The sequence below is a fragment of the Canis aureus genome, chromosome 15 (assembly GCF_053574225.1).
Source record: "Canis aureus isolate CA01 chromosome 15, VMU_Caureus_v.1.0, whole genome shotgun sequence".
NCBI classification, from domain to species: Eukaryota; Metazoa; Chordata; class Mammalia; order Carnivora; family Canidae; genus Canis; species Canis aureus.
In genome coordinates, this window is record NC_135625.1 from 68,078,765 (window position 1) to 68,101,504 (window position 22,740).

Consider the following 22,740-nt stretch of genomic DNA (forward strand, 5'->3'; position numbering starts at 1 on the left):
TAACCATATATTAAAAAAAAAAAAAAAAAAAACACAAGCCATCTCAGAAAGAAAGTGAGGAAGACCTGGAGACGGAATGGAGGGATATACTATGTTCATGGATGGTAAGCCTCACTCGAGTCAAGATGCAGTTCTTCCGTACAACCTACAGATTCCACACCATCCCAATGGAGATCCCAGCAGGATTTTTTTTTAAATAATAAATAAATCGGCAAATGGGTTCTAAAATTCATGTTTACATTCAAAGCACTAAGAACGGCCAAAACAACTTTGAAAATTGCACGTGCTTACATGCACAACTCGATGGTTTCAGACCACGACCCCTTACTCCCTGACCCACAGCCTAACCGCTCACAGCTACCATCCCCCGGTTGGCCTTACAAGGGCCTGGAACCGGCCGAGGGGGGATTCCTATGTGGGCAACTGCTCTGGCTGCTCCAGTCTTCCCTGCTATTCCAGCTGTCTGGAGTGCAGGCAGCTTACAGGTCCCCACATTCCACCTGACCACTCCCAGTTCCTCTGCAGGCTTGTCGAATCCTCAGGCATCTTGTGGTGTTTTTGCTGATCTTGTCAAGCCTAAGGGGGCAGTGTCGTGCACCAAGCAGGATGCAGGTTCTGCTGCTTGCAGTGCACGCTCCGGGGCCCCGGGCACGTGCCTAGGGACTTGGGGACCCAAAGGATACTTCCCATCCCGCCTAGGAACAGAGCTACTGTAAATGACCAAATACTATAGATACCAGGTACCAGTCGTGTGCACCAGCAGCCGCAGGAATCACTGGGTCAGCTTTTTTTTTTTTTTTTAAACATTTTATTTATTTATTCATGAGAGGCAGAGACACAGGCAGAGGGAGAAGCAGGCTCCATGCAGGGAGCCGGATGTAGGACTCGATCCTGGGACCCTGGGGTCACGCCCTGGGCCGAAGGAGCCCCCCGGGCTGCCCACTTGCTCAGCTTTTGAAACCACTCTGTGTAAACCCCACCCCACCCAGTTAAGACAGACCATCTGGAGATGGGGCCAGAGTACACATTTTTTTTCCAAACTCACCCCATGATGCCAACCTGCAGCCAGGACTGGGCGCCACCACTACGTCGTGGACCACACCAGAAGGACCCACCCTGCGTAAACAGAAGGCACCCAATCACGTGCTCATTACAGAGACTGAACTCTTTGAGAGCCCCCCAGTGCCTGCAAGACAGGGACCTCGGTGCTCCCACTGTGAAACCCGGGACCTCAGCAGGGCCCTTGTGTGCGTAACCATGACCACCCCAGTCCCACAAACACGGACGGGAGGACGCAAAACCGAAACCACACGGCCGAAGTCCAAGGCTGTGGGCTCGGGCCCCGTCTCCCCCCGGCTTGCGCTCAGACAGGAGCAGGCATTCAGACATCTCAAAATACAGTCCTCGTGGCCGTGCCCCAGCTGGCACATCCCTTCCCCCGCGTGTCAGGGTGGCTTCTGTGCCTTCTCTCCCGTGTGGGCTCCATCGCGGGGCACAGGGCTCTCCCCCGCGTCCCCAGCCCCTGCACAGCGCCTGCAGACAGTGGGCCTTGGACCCTCAATTACCATTTGTTAACGAGGCATGAATCAGCCCCAGTCAGTGGGCCAACTGGGGGACACTGGGACCTTTTATTCCTTCCAAATACCTTTATTCCACCCAGGGAGAAAGAGGCACTGTGTTCCGCGGCTTTCCTGCCCACTGGGCCGCGGCTAGAAGGCTGCAGGCTCCCCAGCGAGGCGCTGAGCCGGGCGGGCCCATCCCTGAGCCCCGGCCTCTGCTCCCGCGTCACCCGCACAGAACATCCCCAGTGTGAGGTGAGCCGGCGGGATTAGCCGGCCTTTGTTCTCACCTGATGCCGCGCTCCTTGCTCCTTGCTCCGGGGAGGGGGAGGTGGGGCCGCAGCGTGCCGGGGGCGGGAGCTGCGAGGCGGGGCCTTGGGCAGGCTCAGTTCAGGAATCTAAATTGCATTTAATTGTTAGGAGCAGACAGTTGGAAGGGCAGCGCGCGGGGCTGCCCATTCCCCGGGGACTCCCCGAGGGGCACCCAGCCATCAGCGCCCGTCTTGACCGTGAGGTCCCTTTATAGAAGGAAAAAAAAGTCTCTGCAAAATGGAGCAAAGGGAAAGCTCCCCGTGCGCCCGCGGGTAAGGCTCTGCTGTGCGCTGCGGAATGCGAAGCTGCACAGAACTCTCCGTGGGTCCCCCGGGTGCAGTCACGGCGCACAACAGCGACCCCCACAAAGGCCAAATCAGCAGAATCCGGGCCTGGGAGAGAGGATTTAGGCGCGAGCTCCGGGGCCGGGAAACCGCAGGTGTCATTCCCAGGGGCGGACCCCGGCCAAAAACACAGACCAACCTCCATGCACGGACACAGGGGCCCCCGCGCCTCCGGGACGATGCCCACTGGGCCATCCAGCCGCCGGCAGCGGAGGACACAGGCGTGGACGCCCTCCACCACCACACACTGTCCCCAGGCTCCCGGCAATAGTGTCGGGCCCTGACGCCGAACACCCGCGCGCGCAGGGCAGCCACAGTGACGGGAAGTAGCTGCTGCTGCGACTTTTCATTTCTCGGAACCTTACAAGTTTCCAGGAGAAAAAATGTAATAAATGTCTAATTACCAGGCTCAGAGGGACGGCTGCTGGAGCCAGCGGGGCCCGGGGCGTCTCCTGGACTAGGAGGGCGGCGTGGCCCTGGTGAGGCAGTCGGCACAGCCCCAGCACCAGCAGGCTGGGGGCCCCCTCCCTTGGGGGGAATCTGGGCTGCGGCCAGCGTCCCACTCCCACCCCAGGAAAGGAGTCCAGGGAGAGTGTTCAAATGGCACTTGCATCGGACAGCTGGCCCCCCGACTGTCCCCCATGTGCGCTCCCCAGGGCGCCGGCCTCCCGCCTCGACCCCCTGCGGGCCATGCAAGGCGCCCACGTGCACAGAAACACGCCAATGTGCACCTACAAGGGCACACTCGCAGGCGCCCTGGCCCAAAAGCTCTTGGCTCCCAGAGACCCGGCTCCCCAGCTCCCGCCCCCCCCACACACACACACCCACGGCTCGCACCCACTCACCTGGCGCGGGTGCCGGCGCGGCCAGGCCCGGCGAGCGCAGCCTCCAGGCGGCCCCAAGGTCAGGGCGCGCAGCCGCATGGCCGGCCCGGGCAGGAGCCCCCCAGTTGGCGGGCGCTGAGCCCCTCTCCCTCGGCGGGAGTTCCCGCCAAGCGCGACCAGAGACGGGCAGGGGGGCAGGGGCGCAGCAGCCTCCCCGTGGCCTCCCACGGCCACGGCACCGTCAGGAGTCAGAGGCCGGGAACAAAAGCCAGGCGAGCGAGCACGGCCCCCCGGCGCCCCTCCATCTGACACGAATTAGCTTCCCTCCCCCGCCCGCCCACCCGCCCGCAGCCGGGAGGAGGCTCAGGCTTCTCAGCAGCTGGGAAGTGGAGACAGCGGCCTCCGAGCAAGGTGGGCAGGGCAGGCCGGGCCCCTGCTTCCATGTGCTCCCCTCGCCTCTGCTGGGGGTCTGCGTGCCTGCGGCTGAGGCCTCGGGGCCAGGCCTGCAGGCACGGGGGGGGGGGGGGGGGGGGGTGGCGCTCGGCAGTGGAGCGAGCTCAGGCCATGACCCCGGGGTCCCGGGATCAAGTCCCGTATCCGGTCCCTGCATGGAGCCTGCTTCTCCCTCTGCCTACGCCTCTGCCTCTCTCTGTCTCTCTCATGAATAAATAAATAAAATCTTAAAAAAAAAAAGGAAAATCCCAAAGTGGAAAGGCTTTTTCTCCAGTTTGCCCCTTCAACCAAGGAAACCGGGGAGCCCTCCTTGCCGGAGAGGGGTGAGGGTCCCGGCAGGCCGGGAGCAAAGGGTCAGGGCCCTTGCACAGCCTGGGGGCTCTCTGCACCCCCCCATCTTCAGGGCCTTCCAGCTGCTGGAAAATCCCGTCCCGTTCTGTGCAGTGGCCCTGGGTTCTTGCAGGGACGGGGAAACCCCGCAGGGTGGGAGCCAGGGTGCCAGCGAGACGGCGGAGGACGGGTCACTTAGCCCGAAGGAAGCCGGGCGGGGGTGCGGGGACGCCCGCGGCCAGAGCCCCACAGGACCAAGGGGACGCGGCTCTCCTCCCGGGGCGAGGAAGGGCGGCCTGACCGCGCAGGGCCACCAGGAGGGGGAGCAGAAGGCGGGGAGCCCCCATGACCTGGCCACCCCGGCCCATGCTCGGGCTTCCCATCCCTGATTCCGCGCGCAACTCCAATGCCTTAGCCCGGGAGCCGCTGGGTGGGCGACAGCAAAGCCTTTATGGCTAACACATGTGCAAATTCCAGCGGCTTCCAGGCCAGAATTAACCTCTCGGGGTCTGGCGCGCAGCATCCATCCCCCTGCGTCTGCAGGGAGCAGCAGGGGCCCGTTGGCCTCCAGCCGCAGGAACGCCAACTGGCCAACCCATCGGGGGGTGACACCCTGAGTCCCACTCCCGTCGCCGGGCACCTTGCTCCCCACGCTCGCATTTCTGAGGTTCCTTCACTGCTGTTCGTCTTTCCAAGGCGGATTCAGACTTTGGCTTTGCAGACACTTCGGGGTCCTGCTTCCCCTACACCCCCCTGCCCCCACTGAGTGACGCCCCTCTGTGGCTCGCCAGCCCACATCCAAGCCGCCTCATCCCGGGGCCCGACCCCGCAGCGTGGCCGTGCGTCTGGGCCTCAGTCTGCAGGATCGAGCCTTTGTCTGGGGTTTTCCGCACACAAACGGAGCGCGGGTAATAAACACTGGGCAGGAATGAAAAAAATCCGCTTTGCTGCTTACCCATGCTGTCAGCCTGCCTCCGCTCACCCTCTGGCTCCCTCGCAGCGGGGTCTGGGGCTCCCTGGGGAACCCCGAGGCCGGGACGGGCTCTCACCACAGCCCACCTGCCCCGCATGAGGCCGCAGCCGCCCACCCCTGGCTTCTGGCTGCACGAGACCCCAGGAAAAAAGTGAGGTCCGTCCCGCAGAGGATGGACTGTGCTCCTGGGGCACAGCAGGGTCGGCACAGGACCACAGAGGAGGGGTCTTCGCTGCTCCACCTGCCCGAGCCAGGGAGCCGGGGGCAGCACCAGGGCGTGCGGACAGAGAAGACGGCCGCCGGGGTCGGGGGCAGAGCCTCGAGAGGTTCCTGCCAAGTGGGCCCCACGGCCCCAAGTGCAAACCTCAAAGCCACAGGCAAACCCCGTGGGGTGCATCTTACCTGCCTGCAGCCCCAGCTGGCACCCGGCACGTCCTTCACCCGGCGAGCGTGAACCCCGACCCCAGCAGTGGGGTGCCCCCCCAGGAGACCAGCTGCAAGAGGGGTGCAGGCGCAGGCCCAGACCACACACGCGGGTTTCCCTTCCCCTGCACCAAGATGGTCCAGGGGCGGGATCCCCGGGGAGCCCCACTGAGGAGGAGCCCGGCAGCCCGAGGCCGAGCGCCCTGGCCTCCGGTCCACGCCGTGTCCACGAGGACAGGCCAGCAGCTGCGCCAGCCCGTCCCTGAGCAAATGCACCAGCCCCGCAGGCGGGGGCCGCCCTGCTCTGCGCTGTGCGGCTACAGGTTTCTTAGTAACCGGTTTCATCAACACCACCAGCCCCCGAAAGTCCCTGTGAGGTTGGCCCCGGAAGGCGCGGCCCCCGAACGCGCCTGCTTCCCCCGCTGAGCCGCTGCCACCCACGGTCACGGCCGCTGCAACCCAGAAAAGGGAAACAGCAAATTCTCCGTGGGACGGGACGTCCGTGGGACCAGCAGGCCGGCGCCGCCCTCGGCCACACACCTGGCAGGACCTCGTGCCTCGGGCCCCGGGACGGGGACTCTGAGCACAGGCCTTGACCCCCGAGCGCCCCACACGCTGCCCGGCCCGCCAGACGCACGGCAACCGACGTAGAGCCGAGGGCGGCCAGGGGTGGGTGACGGGGCGACGCCCGAGTGGCGGCCGACGTTGACCCCACTGCCTGCGCACGCCTGCGGAGCGCCGTGTTGCACGCCTGAAACTGGCAGAGTGTCGTACCCCGATTATACCTCGATCTCAGAAAAGCAAAAGTGAAGGTCAGGAGAGTTCTTGTCCGGTCCACCCTCAGAACAAGTGGCCTCGCTGACCTCCCCTGAAGGCTGAACATGGGCCGGGGCGCCCGGGTGGTTCCACTGGCTCTTGATTTCGGCTCAAGTCACGATCTCAGAGTCCTGAGATCGAATCCCACCTGGGGCTCCACAGTCAGTGTGGTGTCTGGCTAAGATTCCCCCCCTCCTGCTGCTGCACCCCCTCCATTCTCTCTCTTAAAAAAAAATATTTTTTTTAATTAAAAATGAAAGAGGCCATATACGTTCTGGGCTTGAGCTTCCAAACATACAAACTCAGAAGTTAGAGAGTATGTTGTTGCGCTAGATCCGCCATCGTCTTCACCCTCCTTCCAAGTCAGCTCAGGGCTTCTGCAGCGTCTCGGTCCATGCCCATCCCGCAGGAGCAGCACCGCAGGTGTCCCGGGCATCCCCCGGCCCCGCACAGGCAGCACTGCCCGCCCTCGTCACCCTGTAGCTGGGGCACCCTGTGCGCAGCAGCCCGGGGTGGGGGGAGTGAGTCAACACAGACAGACGCCAGGTCTGAAGGCGGCGGCGACGGAGGCCACTCCCTGCGGTCACACCCGGGCCGAGCCTTGGGGCCTGCGGCCTCCTATCTGCTGCCCTTTGAGATCCGATTAGCCGAGCGACACTGATTCACGGCCACCGTTCCCCGCCCACCATCATACCCCGGTTTACAGTGTGGGAGGGACGCAGGGACGGTGGCACCCGCGGGGATGTGGTCCCGGTGGCGCCGTGTGCCCGGCTCAGGGTGAGGCTTGACCCTGCTGGAAACGGGGCAGTGGGGGCTCGTGGCAGAGGGTCGGGGCCGGGGCAGGGGAGACAGGGGCCTGCGGTGACGCCGCGGGAGGAGGGGAGGCCACGTCCCGGGGCCAGAAGGGCCCTCGCTGGGCAGGGATGGAGCCACTCAGGGCGGCGGCACTCGGCCGCCTATGGCGCTGCTGGGAGCACTGGCTCCAGGGCCCTCTGGGCGGCAGGCTCTCACCTTGGGGGCGGGAGCACACGGCCAGGAGGACACCCGGGGGCTGTCCCCCCCACCCCCGAGGAGCCCAGGGCCACAGGGACCCGACCTCCTGGCACCTGGCCGGGTCCACACCTGCACCTGCTCCGCACCAGGTCAGGAAGGGGAGGGACAGAGGCACAAGCCCAGGTCACCACCTGCAAGGAGCACCGGGTGTAGCCCTCAGGGACCCTCCCCAGGAGGGTGCTGCATCCCCCCCCCCATTCCTCTGACAGCCTGGCACCCACATGGTTGGTCGGCACCCTGCGTGCAGAGCCACTGTCTCCTATCTCCCGCTGCAGGCCACCCCGCACCCGGACGCCCTCCTCAGCCCAGGGGCTCTCAACAGCCCACTGCCTGATCCCCTTGAGGCCGCAGTTGCTGTCTCCCCCATTGTGTCGTTGGCCCACGACCCCTGGTAACCATCCCCAGCAAGTGCCCAGCGGTCCCGGGCCACCCCGGCCACAGCCACAGCCCCACCAGCACCTGCCTGCGGCCTCCTGCCCTCTTGCCAGACAGGCCTTCGCCACCCATGGAGGCCCCTGGCCCTGGCCCCGAGCCCGTCCTGGGCCGTCCTGCGCATGCTCGGCCCAGCTGCAGCGCCCAACCCGGCCTCCCCCACCCAGCCCCCCCACCCCAGCCTCCTCCAGCCCCTTCTCGCCCCCCCTTCCTGAACCCCCGAGCTCTGGGAGTCCCCGCTGCTCACCTCCCCGGGCTGTGCCCCAAGGCGACGTGACCCTCCACCCTCCAGGCCAGAACTGGGGATGACCTCCGCGGACACGCTCCTCCCACCCGTCTCCACGGCTCGCCCAGAGCCAACCTCCGCCCCACCCCACCCCCGTCCCACGCCTACAAAACTGCAGAGGAGGCCTGGCCCCCGTCCCCAGCTGACCATCCTGGCATCTGCAGGCCGCCAGGGACCAGGCCGTGACGACACTCGGCACCCGAGACCTCTGATCCCAGGCCCACAGGCCCCCTGAGGCCGACCCTGCCCACTGGGGCCTGTCTGCCTCCCTGCTCGTCTATAGCCTGCTGGGCAGCTGCTGCCCCAGGACATTTGCACGTGCTCTTCTCGCGCCTGTGACCTCAGATGTCTGCCACAGTACCGCACCCTCGCCAAGGCCTCACCCGACGCCTGGTGGAAAACTGCCCCCCTCCTGAGCCCACTCCTCCTCGAGCCTCCTGGACCTCCCTCAGGTCCTTACGACTGCCTCACATCCCACCCGGGGTCATTGCGTGGGATGGGCCGGCGCCCCACGCACGCCTCAGTCTAGGGGCACAGCTCCCCCCGCAGGGCACCCCCGTGCCTCAGTCTCCGTTCCATTTTAGGGGACACTTCACCCCCCAAATGCCCAGCAGAGCTCGCTCAGACTCGGCCCCAGACAGAAACGGGACCCTTGGGCAGCCCCAGTGGCTCAGCGGTTTAGCGCCGCCTGCAGCACGGGGTGTGGTCCTGGGGACCCGGGATGGAGTCCCATGTCGGGCTCCCTGCATGGAGCCTGCTTCTCCCTCTGCCTGTGTCTCTGCCTCTCTCCTCGCTCTCTCTGAATGAATGAATAAATAAATCTTTAAAAAAAAAAAAAAGAAAATAAAAGAAACGGGACCCTTGGAAGGTTCTGAGCAAAGGAGCGCCGAGATGTGGCTTAAGATGCCCGAAAAGGTTTCTCCGCCTGCCCCGGGACAAAGACCCAGGGGACAGACGGGGACGGATGTGCGCGTGCGCTGGCCAGAGACAACGAAGCTGGTGCCGCACCCAGTGGGGACGGTGCCCAGGGCAAGACACAGGCCGGGATGGGGCATCGACACGGCGCTCGGGGGCCAGAGGGTGTGGGAGCCGGGGCGGTGGGCACGGGGACAGCCGGGGTGGCAGGCACAGGGACAGACCGGGGTGGCGGGCACAGGGACAGACGGGCCCTCCGTTTGGGGCACAGCCAGGACCTCCCGGGGACAGCCAGCGCCTAGCTGGGGTCCCACTGGGAACGTGATGCGGCCCTACCCTATGTCCACCTGCATGGAGAACCACAAACGTGTCCAGATTCCTGGCCCTCCAGCCCCGCCAGCACAGTTGGGGGGTCCAGGGGGAGCACCCGGCACGAAGGGGTGACCCCGCTGTGTTCCACGACGGCTGGAAGGACCCGGAGCCCATGGGGCCAATGGGTGGCACCGCGTCCCCAGCCCCCCCGTGCAGGGGTGCATCCCACGGACAAGGAAGGGTGAGCCCAAGGACAAGTCCACAGGTGGAAATACGACGTGAACACCAAGCGCCTGGCTGCAGGGCGACGCAGCAACAGGAGGCCTCTGCTCGCCCGTCGAGGGGAGGGCGCACTCAGGGCCACGCAGGCGGCCTTTCAGGTGGGCAGGGTGCGGGCGGGCGCCCCTTCCCCTCGGCCCCCCTCGGCCCCCCGCCCCCACTCCCGCCCTGGCCTGTCACCCCGAAGCCCTCTGCACGGTGAGCGTGACAACGGGGAAAAGGAATAGGGGCGCGCCGACCAAAGCCCGGGCCCCAGGCTTCCATTCTGGGGATCCGCAGCACGCAGACGCACGCACAGGGACGCGCGCAGACACAGTTCGTAGAAGGAAAGAAATAATAAAGATGAGAGCGGATATACATGCAACAGGAGGGACACCCGGGGGCTCAGCGGCTGAGCGTCTGCCTTGGGCTCAGACCATGACCCTGGGGTCCTGGGATCGAGTCCCGCGTCAGGCTCCCTGCGTAAAGCCTGCTTCTCCCTCTGCCTGTGTCTCTGCCTCTCTCTGTGTCTCTCATGATAGATAAAATCTTTTAAAAAAAATAAAATAGGGACGCCTGGGTGGCTCAGCAGTTAAGCGTCTCCCTTCCAACCCAGGGCGTGATCCTGGGGTCCTGGGATCAAGTCCCACATCGGGCTCCCTTCATGGATCCTGCTTCTTGGATCTCTGTCTGTGTCTCTGCCTCTCTCTCTCTCTGAATAAATAAATATAATCTTTATAAATAAATAAATAAATAAATAAATAAATAAATAAATAAATAAATAAAATCTTTACCGTGATGGAGTGAGACTCGTGCCTTGAATGCAAGGATGGTTTGACACCTGCCAGGGGGTCAGTGCATGCACCTCATTAGGAATACAGACGGGAAGGGCACCCGGGTGGCTCCGTGGGCTGAGCATCTGCCCTCGGCTCAGGTCCTGAGCCCAACTCAGGCTCCCTGCTCAGCAGCTCCTCCCTCTGCCTCTGACCCTCCCTCCTGGCGCCGGGGCCTGCAAGCCCTGCCCTGCCTCCTCCAGGCTGACCCGGCCCCAAGCTGCCCCCTTCCTACAGCACGGCGACGGTGAAGAGCACCCGGGGACCCGGCGGTCCTCCCACAGCCCTTCTGGCGCGTCCTCGGCCACACCTGTCATGCATCAGGCCGGGGCCAGAAGAGCGCATTAAGGAAACAGGCAGGGGGTGGAGTCACACCTCGGCCCTCCAGGCGCCTGATGTCCATTTCTGGGGCAGACGGGCCGGGCTGGGCCGGGTGGATGCCGCGTGGCCTGCGAGCAAGGCCAGCCCCTTGCCGTCACCTCACCTGCTGCATCCCCCTCACGATGGCAGGCGGAGGCTGTGGCACCACGTGTACCGCACCGCGGAGCTTAGTATCTCTCCAGAATCTGGACGGTTTGGGTTTTTTGGTTGTTTTTTTTTTTGTTTTTTTTTCCACATGCACAGTCCCAGAGAAAGGATGCTGTGAACGTGACCTTGGGCCGGCTGGACACAACGCCCGTTAGCAGGACGGGCCGCTCTCATCCCCACAGGGCTTTGCCGGGTGCCTGGCACTTTTCCGAGAACAAACCCCCGTTTAACTATGAGACACGAGCTCTCACGTCCTGGTGACTGTGCGTCGACACTGGATCCATTCTGAGCGTCAGACAAAGGAAAGGATTGTGGCTGCCCGCACGGCGTGGGCTGCTGGAAGGCCCACCTCTGCCTCTGTCCAGAAAGAACATTCCTCTGTGCTCCGAGCAGAGGAAAGCGTCTGCGCCCTTGTCCGGGGGCCTGCGTGGATCCCTAGCGGGCACTGACTGACGGCTTTCAGTAAAACGACAGCTTGGAGTGTGGCTGCTTTCCAAGAGCATCACAGTGGACGAGACCCTCCAGTCCCGTGGACGCGTCAGCGGCCTCGTCCAACTACGCAGTCGAATGCAAGGCGAACCTTCCAAAATTCCAAAAACAGGACGTGGTGGCCTCGGGAAGCCTGTGGAAGCCCTGGGGACACGTGTGTGCACGCCCCTCCCTCCGGCGAGGAAGCTTCTAGAACGTCCCTGGGTGGGCCTGGAACCACAGCCTCGGGGGCGGCACAGAGACTCCCGGGGACCAAGCGCCTCGCCCACGGGCACCCAGCTAACCCCGCGCTCCTCCCCGAGCTCTTATCGCACAAAAATGAAAGCAGCAGCCTTGCTTCTTGTCCTTGGAGAAGCCCGGACTTGAGGAGGGCGGGACTCCCGCTGCCCGGGGGTGTCAGGAAGGGCACAGGGGGCAGTGGCGGGTGTGTGTCCCCGTCCCCAGGTGTGTGTCCCCCGGAAGGAAGTGCCTCCTGGGGATTGAGCTCCTTCCAAGGGTAAGAGACCAGGGGAAGGACGGCTGGCAGGTCCCCGGAAGACCCCAGTGCACGCCGTCACCAAGGGGCATCCTCAGCGCCTCCCCACCCCCAGCCCCATGTTCAGTGATGAGCAGCAGACCTCACCCCACCGGTTAAACAGCACGGAGAGCGAAGGCTTTGACACCGGTCCCAGTTAGACAAGTGGGAAGCCCCGGCTCGGCCTGTGCCTCCTTTTTCTCAACTCAACCCCCTTCCCGCCCCATCCCTGTGCAAAGCAGCCACGGGGACCCGGTAACTGCGCTCCCAGATCACGGGCGCCGGCATGCAGTTCCCAGACCGAACCATTTATCCAAATTAGAACCATTCTCCAGAAACAAAATCAGACCCTTTTAATTGAAAATAAAACCCAGCAACCCTGAAGGCTTTTTTTTTTTTTTTTTTTTTTTTAATGAGAGACAGTCTTCCTGCTTTCTCGTTCCATTAATCACAGAGTTTACAGGATCTGTCAGAGCAGCTCAGTAAGAAGCCTCCCTCCTCCTTGGCCTGCGGGCCTGGTTTTCGCCCCGTGGGCACCAGGGCCCGGGGACGACGAGCGGACGCAGGGAGGTCACAAGGCGTGCGTGGCTTCTCGAGGGCCAGCTTGGGGGAGCTTCCAGAGGTCCGGGCGCCCGGAAGGACGGACAGCCCCCACATCCTAGTCCCAGCAGCCCAAGTCCAACAACAGATACACAAGGATACTCGGCCTTGACATGGGGGCCACCGACACCGGCCACGGGGCACCGAACCTGGAAGCGTGATGCTCAGTGAAGGAGCCAAATACTGTGTGACCCGACCCCGACGAGGCCGCTGGAGGACTCGCACCCGGGTCCCTGGAGGTCTCGCTCTCCTAGAGCCGGAAATTGTGCAGCAAGGAGGGGGCAGGGGGGGACTCGGTGCTTTAGTTTCACGAGATGGACACAGACTTAGGGATGCACGGCGACGGCGCTAGCAGGACATGACTGTGCTTGGTACTGCTGGACGGCCCGGGGCCTCTGCCCACAGGCCCTGCACCCCAAAGCCCCCGGGACTTCCTCCCTCCCCGGCTGCAGTGCAACTTCAAAAAAAGCTTCAAAAAACGTTAAAATGGGAAATTTTTTTTATGTTCTGTGTGTTTTAGCACAATTAAAAAAAAAAAAAAGTTTGTGCTCTTTGACCTCTTGGCCCAGGCTTGAAAGTCGTGAACATGCCCAGCCAGGGTCTTGGTCAACAGCTTCTGTTTCCTCCAAGTCTACAGCCAGCGGGGAGCATGGGAAAACTATTTTGGAGCAAGAGAGTCAAAAATCAGTGGAAGAAGCTCAGAGCTGGAGCGCCTGGGAGGCTCAGCGGTGGAGCGCCTGCCTTGGGCCCAGGGCGTGACCCCAGGGTCCCAGGATCGAGTCCGCATCGGGCTCCCTGCATGGAGCCTGCTCCTCCCTCTGCCTGGGTCTCTGCCTCCCTCTCTGTGTCTCTCACAAAAAAATTAAATAAAAAAACAAGGCTCAGACCTCCTTTACCCAGGAAGCTTCTCCGACCCCTGAGCCAGGCAGATGACCAATGGCCCATCCCTTCCTGGGCTGGGACACAAGACGCAGCCTCACTGGCGTCCAAGGGCCCTCCCGCCCGCTCAGCACCCCCGCCCCCGGAGTCTAAGCAGAGAGGAGGCCCCCTGCCCTCACCCCCGCCCGCCAGCGACTCAGATCTTTTTAGTGATGAACTGGAAACACACCTGTCCCAGATCACAGGGCAGACGCGCCCCGCCCCGTGGGGGATCAGATAGCGCCTCGGAGAATGAGGAAGTGCGGTTCCGACGGGGACCCCGGGCTACACATGCAGGGAGGGTCACCCAAGCCGCCAGCAAGCCCCCCAGGTCACACGACACAGCGCTGTGGGTGGGGCGAGCCCCCGTGAGCCCCGGGGCAGGGGCAGAGGCAGGGAGCCCCAGGATGCTCACGGCCCAGAAGGGCGGCTCCACCCCAGGTCTCGGGCCACCAGAGTCCACTCTTTCCTCCCAGTGGGCTGCCCGAACCTTGCCTTTGATCTGCATCCAGAATCACCCGTGGGGAGGGAGGAGGGTGGCACCGAGTCAATGGAGCCCTTTTGTCCCAGGAGCCAGGCCGCTGCTCCTCCGGGAGGAATGTGCACAGAACGCAGCCGCCAGCTAAAGGCCCGCCGGCCCTGGGCACCTCACCGGCCAGATGCGGGCCTGCACCCCCCCATAGCGACCCGCGGCCCCGCAGCTGTGAGCCGGGGGGCCTGGAGCACTTGCCTGCTCCCCTGGCTGGCCGCGGCCCGAGTCTTGAGCCTCCCACCCCTCAGGGTGCTTTCGCTCCAGGCCAGGGCCAACTGCTCGTGGCTGGACGGGGCCCACGGGTGCAGTGAGGGAACGGTGAGGGCAGTGCGGGCGGGGCAGCCCAGCCCCGGGGCGCCAGCTGCTCCCCGCTAGGAGGCTGGAACAAGGTCCCACAGATGCGTCCGGAGAACAAAGCCAGGGCTGCCCGGGCACGGGGAGCTCGAGCATCTCTCCTGAGCAGGGAAGAGGAAGGCAGGAGCCCCACCCCCACCCCTGGAGAGCAAGGGGAGGAAGGAAGGGAGAAGCAAGGACAGACACAGGCTCTGTGTCCGAGGAAGCAGCTGCTGGGGGAACGCTGCCAGCTGGGGGCACCTCGCCCGCCCCCCGCAGGAACCGTGGCGACCCCGAGAAGGAGCCTTGGGATCATAGACGGGCTGGTTCCCAACCCAGCCCCAGGCTCCGGGCCCCGTGTGTGTCCAGACCTGCCGGCCCCGTGACGGGTGAGGGGTGAGCCGGTGAAGCACAAGGAGCAGCAGGGCCCACCCTGGGGGAAATACAGACAGAAACCACGCGGGGCGGGGGGGGGGGGGGGGGGGGTGGCACGAGTCAGCTGCCATCCAGCAGCGCAGTGAGCACAGCTGTGCGGTCAAAGGGACGCGGGACGCGTCGACTGTGCAAGGTCACCAGGCTGGGCTCCGGGACGCTCCCAGGCCCTCCCAGGCTTCCTGCCCAGCCCCGGAATGCCTCGGAAAGGCCCGGAATGCCTCGGAAAGGCCCGGAGCAAAGGCTCCCCACTCCCCCACCCCCCCCACCCCCCCCACCCTGGGGCTGCTGGCCGGAGGAGGGACCTCGGCAGGAGGGACCTCGGCGGAGGGCGTGTTCCCGTGACTCCCCAGGGCGTAAACTAATTTGTCCTAGTTTAGCCCACCAGGGACAAAATTCTTTGATGCTAGTCAGTAGATTGTTGTTAAAAAAAAAAAAAAAGTAACATAAAAAAAATTTTTTTAATAAAAAGTAACAACTCTTATAAAACACGTAGGGGCCACTGCTGAGGACTGGGTGACACAGTGACACAGGGTCCCGGCCCCGGTGGGGGGCACCCGGGCCTCCTCCCGCCAATTCAGCAGAGGCAGCCCCCAGCTGGGGGAGGGGGTTCCAGAACACTCTACCGGGCGGCACCAGCAGGCCCACGGGCGACACCGCGCACGAGGACAGGGCGGCGAGACGCAGGGGAGCAGCAGAGCCCCTCGGGCCGCACGGGGCCCTGGGTGTTCAGCAAACCCTGTCCTCGCAGGCAGGGGCAACAGGAAGGTGTAGGGACCTGCAGATTCGCGTTTCCTGCCTTTATAGGAAAGGGAAGAGACACCAAGAAGGGACTTCCTACCCTGGACGGCTGTGGGGTGGAGGGACCGGGCCCTTCGCCCTCAGAACCCGACGGATGCGGTATCGCAGTCACAGCATCTCCTGTGCTGAAGGGAAGTCGAGGCAGCAGCCCTCGATGGACACGCTCTAGGAGGAGCGGGTGTTTCCAAGCAGGGAGGCAGCGTGACAAGGCCCGGCTCCAGCTGCACGTGGGCACCATCCCCTGCTGGGCCAGGACCCCCATCACCGCAGCGCGATGCAGAGGCCCCAGAACACCCGAGGGCGAGGACGGCGACCCACGCAGCTCTGACTTCACCAGACACCTTCTGCACCGACCAGCTAACCCGGGCTGCTCCTGCCGGCTCCCCGGGGATGTCGGCTCAGGCCCCCGAGTGCACGGGGACCCCGGCGTAGAGCGCCTCCGGAAGGGGCCCGCAGTCCAGGCTGGGCACACCTTCCGGGCCCCACGACCGGGGGCACGCTCGGGGGCCCCGCCACCAAGCAGGGCCTCTCCAGAGCCCGGCCTGTGGCTGGGAGCCACCCTGAGGAAGCCTCCTGCTGCGACCGGTGGGCCCGCTGGGTGGCCGCTGGGTGGCCGGCACCCACAACAGCCCCGCCCGGAGCTGGCAGGTTGTCCGGCAGGGACGTCCGTCCACGCGTCCCCACTCCGGGCACTCCCGGGGCTGGGGCGGGTGTCGGGAGGGAACAGAAGCTTTCCCCCAAGATGCGGCTGTTTATGCCAGGCTGATCCCGGCGAAGGAGCCCGGGAGCCCGGGCGCTGGCCAGAGCTCTGACCCAGATCCCTCTTTGTCAGTTTACTCATCTGTAAAACGGGCCAGCCGGTGGGTCAGACATGAGGACTCTCTCCCCTCATTTTTCTAGCCTTTTTGCCTTCTTCCCAGGCCTTTTTTTTTTAACACCCCCCCCCCCCATCCCAGTCAGGAACATCCTCTGCAAGAACATATTTGACCCCGCGACCTTTAGCTCCCAGGGTCACATTTGCAAGTTGCTCCTTTTGAAACCATTAGAAGCCAGAGCGACATTTTGTAAAAGCTCCTCGGTTTGCAGCCAGGAGCTCGGGGTTCCAGGCAGCTCCTACTTTTTCCACCTTCTCAGAAGGTTGCAAAGAATCCACCGGCGGCGGCTAGCCCCGGCACCCCGGCGAGGAAGGTCAGCACACGCACCCACTCGGTCAGGGCGAGGACCCCCAGGCTGCACCACCCCGTTCCACCAACTGCGACGAGATACCTGGTCTTTCCTCTGCCTCCCTTTGCACGCCCGTAAAATGGGGCAATGACCCAGCCCAGCTCCCTCCGAGGGATGGAAGGCAAAGGCAACACACGCAGAGCATTCAGAGCGAGCAAACTCTCGGAAAGTACCTGTCCTTGGGCCGCGGCTCGCGTCTGAGGTCCCGGCCACTGCGCGATATTGCAAAGTAAGATACTATTACTTGGTCTGCGAGGTCAGGAGTCTGGCCTCCTGCCAGTTCCCCGGGCACAAAGGTCCCCTCATTCCGGCAGCCCGGGCTCCCCTCCACCCTCCAGCTGCAGGGACTCTCGGGCCCCTCCCGGGCCCTGCAGGCCTCTCCACACAAACGCCTTTCTTAATACTTGTTGATTGATTTGCAAATATAACCTCCCGGGCCCTGGAGCACCCGGGCGCTCGGGGGATCAAGGACAAGAGTCTCTTTGGGGAGCCAAGGGTCACGGACAAGAGTCTCTTTGGGGAGCCACGGGTCACGGGGCTTCAGGGACCGCAGTGGGCACGCATCAAATCCACCCAACGTCAAAAGGCCTGATCCAGAGGCCGTTCTCAGGATGCAAGGAGGTATCAACCGGTATCAATACGGTATCAGTACGTTATCAATACGGTATCAATGCGGTATCAATGCACATCAACGCGACGGGCGCCGCGAGGCCTTCAGGCACCCCCCCCCCCCCCGAGCGGCCTCCCGAGTTCCGGGGCCCCCGCGCTCACCGCCCAGGGCCTGCGCCCCCGAGGCCGGTGTGAGGCGCGGGGCGCCCTCCAGGCTGCGGCCTCCGGGAGGCAGGCCCAGGCCCCAGGGCGCAGGCCGCTCCCCGGGCTCCCTCCCCGCGCGGTGCCGGCCCGGGGGCGCGTGCCACAGGTGGCGGGGCCGGGCCGGGCGCCCTGCTCCTCCACGGGGACCCACAGGCCCGCGGTCCGCGCTGGGAGAGGCCCCGGCGCCCCCGCCCCGCAGGCTCGGGCCCCCAGGGAGCGGAGGCCGCCCCCCCGCCCCCCGCAGGCGGGCCCGGCCCGAGACAAAGCGGGCGGCCGCGCTCCCCATACCTGGGCCGGCGCTCCCGGGGCGATGGGCGCAGCAGGCCGGGCGGCCGTCCTCCCCGCTCGCAGCCGCGCCCGCCGCAGGGCCCCCTCCAGGCGGCGCGGGCGAGCGCCACCAGTCACCTGGCCTCGGCGTCCGGCCCCGCGGCCGCCCCGCCCCCGCGCGCCCCTGCGTCCCCGGGACCCCCCCCCGCGCGCCCCCGTGCACCCCGACCCCGGTGCACCCCCGGGACCTCCCCGTGCGCGCTCGGGACCCCCGGGACCTCTCCGTGCGCCCCCGGGATTCCCCCCGCGCGCCCCCGTGCACCTCCGGGACCGCCCCGTGCACCCCTGGGACCTCCCCGTGCGCCCCCGGGACACCCCGCGCGCCCCCGTGCACCCTCGGGACCGCCCCGTGCACCCCTGGGACCTCCCCGTGCGCCCCCGGGACCCCCGCGCGCCCCCGTGCACCCTCGGGACCGCCCCGTGCACTCCTGGGACCTCCCCGCGCGCCCCCGTGCACCCCCGGGACCTACCCGTGCGCTCCCGGGACCCCCGCGAGCCCCCGTGCACCCCCCACCTCTCCGCGCGCCCCCGTGCACCCCTGGGACACCCTGCGCGCCCCCGTGCACCCCCGGGACCTCCCCGTGAGCCCCCGAGCCCCGCCCCCCGCGTACCCCCGTGCGTCCCCAGGACCTCCCCGTGCACCCCTGGGACCTCCCCGTGCGCCCCCGGGAACCCCCCGCACGCCCCTGGGACCTCCCTGGGCACCCACGGGACCCCCCTCCGTGCGCCCCCGTGCACTCCCGGGACCTCCCCGTGCGCCCCCGGAACCCCCCCCCCCCAGTGCGCCCTCGGGACCCCCACCCAGCGCGCTCCCGGGACGTCCCCGCGCGTCCCCGTGCACACCCGGGAGACCCCCGGCGAGCCCCCGGGACACAACCCCCTCCCCGTGCGCCCCAGGGACCTCCCCAGCACGCCCCCGGGACACCCCGTGCGCCCCCGGGACCGTGCCCCGCGCGCCCCCGGGATCCCCGTGCGCGCCTCAGGGACCTGCCCCCGCGCGCCCCCAGGACCCCCATCCCCCGCTCCGAGGGTCCACGCGCCGCAGGTGGGGGCGGAGGGCGGCTCAGGCCCGGATCCCTGCAAAACTGGTTGGTTCGTTTCCACCACCTCAGCCCGCCCCCCGGACCCAGGGCTCCCCGCCCGCGCGCCCGCGGCTTACAGTCCGGCGGGGTCGTGCACGTAGAGCGCCCCGCAGCCATGGCAGGCAAAGTTCAAGACGTTTCAGGAGTCCCTGGAAGGTCCGGCCGAAGGAGAAGGAGGGAGGCTCCAGGAAGACTTGGGAAGTCACGTGACTTGCTAAAGTGAGCCAGAAGCAATCAGCAGGGTTTGGGCGGCCAGGAGCCTTCAGGAGAGCCAGCCTCGGGCCAGAGGGATGCTTGGGGGAGAGGCAGAGAGAGTCCAGCATCCCCCACCCCGCCCCGGACCCACATCCCCCCTCAGTCGGTATCTCTGCCTCTGTTTTCCCATCAGTGAAATCCGAGAAATGGGCAGCACCCCCCAAACACACAGGTGTCTGCAGAATTAGAAGCAACGTCGCTGGCACGTGCAAGAAAGGCGCCAACCGCACCTTATCCTGGGGACAACGAGTGCGTGGGAAGCCCCTCATCCAAGGAAAGTGCACGCACAAACATATCCACCCCACATCCTACAGAAGGGGGGGCGGGGGTCATATCTGCCACCAGGAGCAAATCTCCTATCAGAGTCCCACCTGGAGAGGGCTGCCCACGTCCTAAGGCGCCGGCACCAGGAAATGCCCGATGCATGGATCAGGGATGCAACACCAGCACCTCCCCGGGTGCTCAGGGCCCGGCCCTGCCTGTCCCACCTCCAGGGGACCTCCCTCAGTCCCCTGCTCCCACCCTACCCCTACTCCACCATGCCTCTTTGAAAGACGAGCAACCCCTGCATTGCTGGAGAGGGTGGAAAGGCTGGAGAGGGTGGAGAGGGACCACGATTTCTCAAGAGGTCACAAGCCATGACTCTCATCTGCAGACTGAGCCGGGCATTCGTTCCCCGAGGCCTGCCCTCTACGAGACCCCAGCCCCACAGCCCGCAGGACGGGGCAGGGGGCACCAGGAGAGGCGCCGCAGTGGCGGAAGTCACAGCCAGCTGACCCCGGAGTGGGGCCGAGGCTGGCATTATCACGATCCAGGTAACCGCCCAAGGTCACCCAGCTGTTCGGCAACAGAACATGATAAAGATCCAAAACCTTCAGGCCAACAGCGATCTCAACGCCTCCATTCACCCCCCGCGGGTGCGTCCACCCGTCTCTTTGCTGGAACACCCCAGAGCCGGCCACATCTATCCACTCTGCCTCTCGGAGTCTGTTCCAAGGTCCAGGTCCCCGCTGGCCAAATGAATGACTACGCAAACTTGAGCTTCGTGAGGTGTGAGAACGTCCACTTGCAGCTTCAAGGTCCCTAAGCCCAAGGTTGCACGGCCTCATAAAACCTCTGCCCTCCCATTGCTCTCCCAGAGCCAGACGGCCTCACCGGCTGCTGCCACTTGCCGGCTGGCCGGCCCCAGCCTCTACCTTGCTTCTGGGGCTGCAGGAACTTGGGGCCCATTCACACAGCGTCTGTCCCTGTGCATTCCCACTGGGAGCCCCGGGGGGGGGGGGGGGGGGGGGGGGAGGAGGCGCTCTGGACCTGGTGCTTCCTCCATGCGCTCGCCTGTGCAGCCGGCTCCCAGATCCCCCGAGGGGCAGACACCCACACCTGCCCCGGGGGCTCCCAGGTGAAGGGCCTCCCACGTCACAGCCCACAGCTCTGAGTCTCCGAGAACTTGAGTGGGGCAGGCTACAACGATCTGGAAAAGGGCCACATGCTTTTCCCATCCTTCCCCACCCAAAAATACCTCAAATCTGAAAACAAAAGCCTCAAACCAGTGTAGCTGAGGACAAGCTGGGATAGGACAAACAGCCCTACACCGACACCGACACCGAGAGCAGCCACTCCCTTCCCAGCACTGCCGATGGCAGAGGCGGGCCCGGGGTGGGGGGCGCGGCCCATCTCCAGTGCCCAGAGCCCCTCTGGCTCCTGCCCACCGCGGCTCTGAAAGCTTGTCGTCGCCGTGAACGTGGTCTTGGCCACGGCCCAAGCCTGATAGCTCAGCGTCCCCGGTCGACGCGGCCCATGGGCCAGGACTTGGACAGGTTTCTGACGTCCTCGCACTGGCAATCCAGAGAGCCGGTCCCTGGAAGGGGCAGCGGAAACAGGGCAGGAGATGCAGCTACGTGAAAACCCGTGAAACCTCGGCCGCCTCTCTGCCAAAATGCACGCACACGCCATCTGCGGCCACAGCCCTGGGAGCCCGTCTGGGCCACTGCTGGAGCGGCGGACGCGGGCTCTGAGATAGATCCGAGTAGGCTCACACTGCAGGTGGGGAGAGGGAGGCAGGCCCAGTGGGTGCCGGCGCTGTGGGAGCCGCCCTGGGGCCCAGGGGTCAGTGTTGGCCTCGGGCCACCCCAGAGGAGGCCGAGGGCCAGCTCCCAGCCGCCCAGCCACACGCGTTCACTGAGGGATCTTCAAGGTTCTCTGCAGGAACCTCGAGGTCCCACTGGGCTGCTTTGTCCCAGAGCTGCCACCCTCTCCAGAGGGCATCGCCTGCACGGGCTCTCAGTTGTCCTGCCATGCGTAGAAAGGAAGGGGAGCTGCCCCTGCCCTACGAGCGCCCAGCTCAAACCCAGCTGTGCGCCATCCTGCAGGCGGCGGAGGCAGAGCCCCGTCCCGGTGAGGACCGCTGTGCTCTCCCGCCCGACATACCCCCTGGTGGCACGTAGAGCAGGAGCCTGGGAGACCCGGGGCACAGAGCGCGGCAGAGAGGAAGGAAGGACACCCAGGGCGGACCGGCCAGGACTCCTGGGGCCGGACACTGAGCCCCGATGGCCCGGCCAGACGCCTTCCTAACGGGATTGGCTTGCCCAAACCCCGGTGCCGGTTCCCGAGGTATCGGAGCCCAGGCACGTACCTGCCCCCTAAGAGGAGCTTCCTGCCGGGTGTGGAACAGCCACTGGGCCTCTGCTTGGAGCAGCAGCCGGGCAGGTGCAGGGCCCTTGTGTCCTGAGCTCACGCATCTGGTCGGCTGGGGACCCTGGACAGCATCCTGCCTTCTGTCTGGCTCCCTGGTGCTGAGCTGGGTGCACGCACACGGACCTCGGCAGCTCTTCGGCGAGGCTGTGCGGGGAGTACATGGGTGGTCCCGCAAGAATGAACGACTCTGATGGGTCCCGAGAGTCCAGGGGACCTAAGGGACACTTACTTAGTCCAGGCCCAGAAAGGGTGGAACATGCTCGCTGTGCCTTCGAGAAGGTATGGATTCCACCTCCATGCTCAGGAGAGGGTCCCAAAGCGAGAGAGGGCACAGGTGTCTCAGCCCCGGGCCCCAGTCCAGAGAGCTGAGGTCCGCTGGCCCCATGACGCTCTGGGGTCACACACGGGTGGACCGGCTCTGGCCTACCTCCCTGTGGGATGGACTCGGTCTTTAATTTAAAACACCGCTGGAGGGGGGCCCTGGGGGGCTCGGTGGGTGAGCGCCCGCCTGCCTGCCTTCGGCCCAGGTCATGATCTCAGGGGCCTGGGAGCGAGTCCTGCATTGGGCTCCCTGCTCAGGGGGCCTGCTTCTCCCTCAGCCTCTGCTCCTGCGCGCTCTCTCTCTGTCTAATAAATAAATAGTCTTTAAAAAGACTAGGACTGGGACTGCAGGCAGGCAGAAGCTCAGCTGCAAGGAGCTCGAGGGGCAGCCCTGCACCCCCAGCTACCTGGTCCTTCAGCTGGGAACCCCCCCCCCAGTTTCACGAGCTGGAGTCCTGGCTCCCAGGACCTCAGAACGGGTCTGTACGTGGAGAGGGGTCTTTAAGGAGGTGACAAGGTAAACGAGGTCACTAGGGTGGGCCCTGCTCCAGTGTGCCTGAGTCCTCATCAGAAGAGGACGTCAGGACGCAGACCCGCACCGAGGGACGACCCTGGGAGGACCCAGGGAGGATACGGCCGTCCGCTCGCCCAGGGGAGGCCTCGGGAGGGACCGCACTCCCACCCCCGCCCTGCCTGGATCTCGGACGTCGGGCCTCCAACGCCAGGGGAGGACGGATGCTGTTCCAGCTGCTGG

At 65.1% G+C, this 22,740-nt stretch overlaps 1 protein-coding gene across 7 annotated transcripts in view; it reads right to left on the bottom strand.

Moving 5' to 3' along the window:
• TNS3 (tensin 3) overlaps positions 1 to 19,054 on the bottom strand; it is a 157,317-nt gene extending 138,263 nt beyond the window's left edge. For 3 of the 7 annotated variants that reach the window (XM_077850335.1, XM_077850334.1, XM_077850339.1), the window contains exons 1-3: positions 18,794 to 19,054; positions 1,850 to 1,957; positions 1,046 to 1,116 (exon numbers count right to left, since the gene is read on the bottom strand). In XM_077850335.1, coding sequence (XP_077706461.1) covers positions 1,046 to 1,116; positions 1,850 to 1,957; positions 18,794 to 19,039 — 425 coding nt within the window. In that variant the 5' untranslated portion in view covers positions 19,040 to 19,054. The remainder of the gene's footprint in view (positions 1 to 1,045; positions 1,117 to 1,849; positions 1,958 to 18,793) is intronic. The other 4 variants (XM_077850337.1, XM_077850336.1, XM_077850338.1 and 1 more) reach the window with 3 other exon arrangements.
• Positions 19,055 to 22,740: the final 3,686 nt, after the last annotated feature.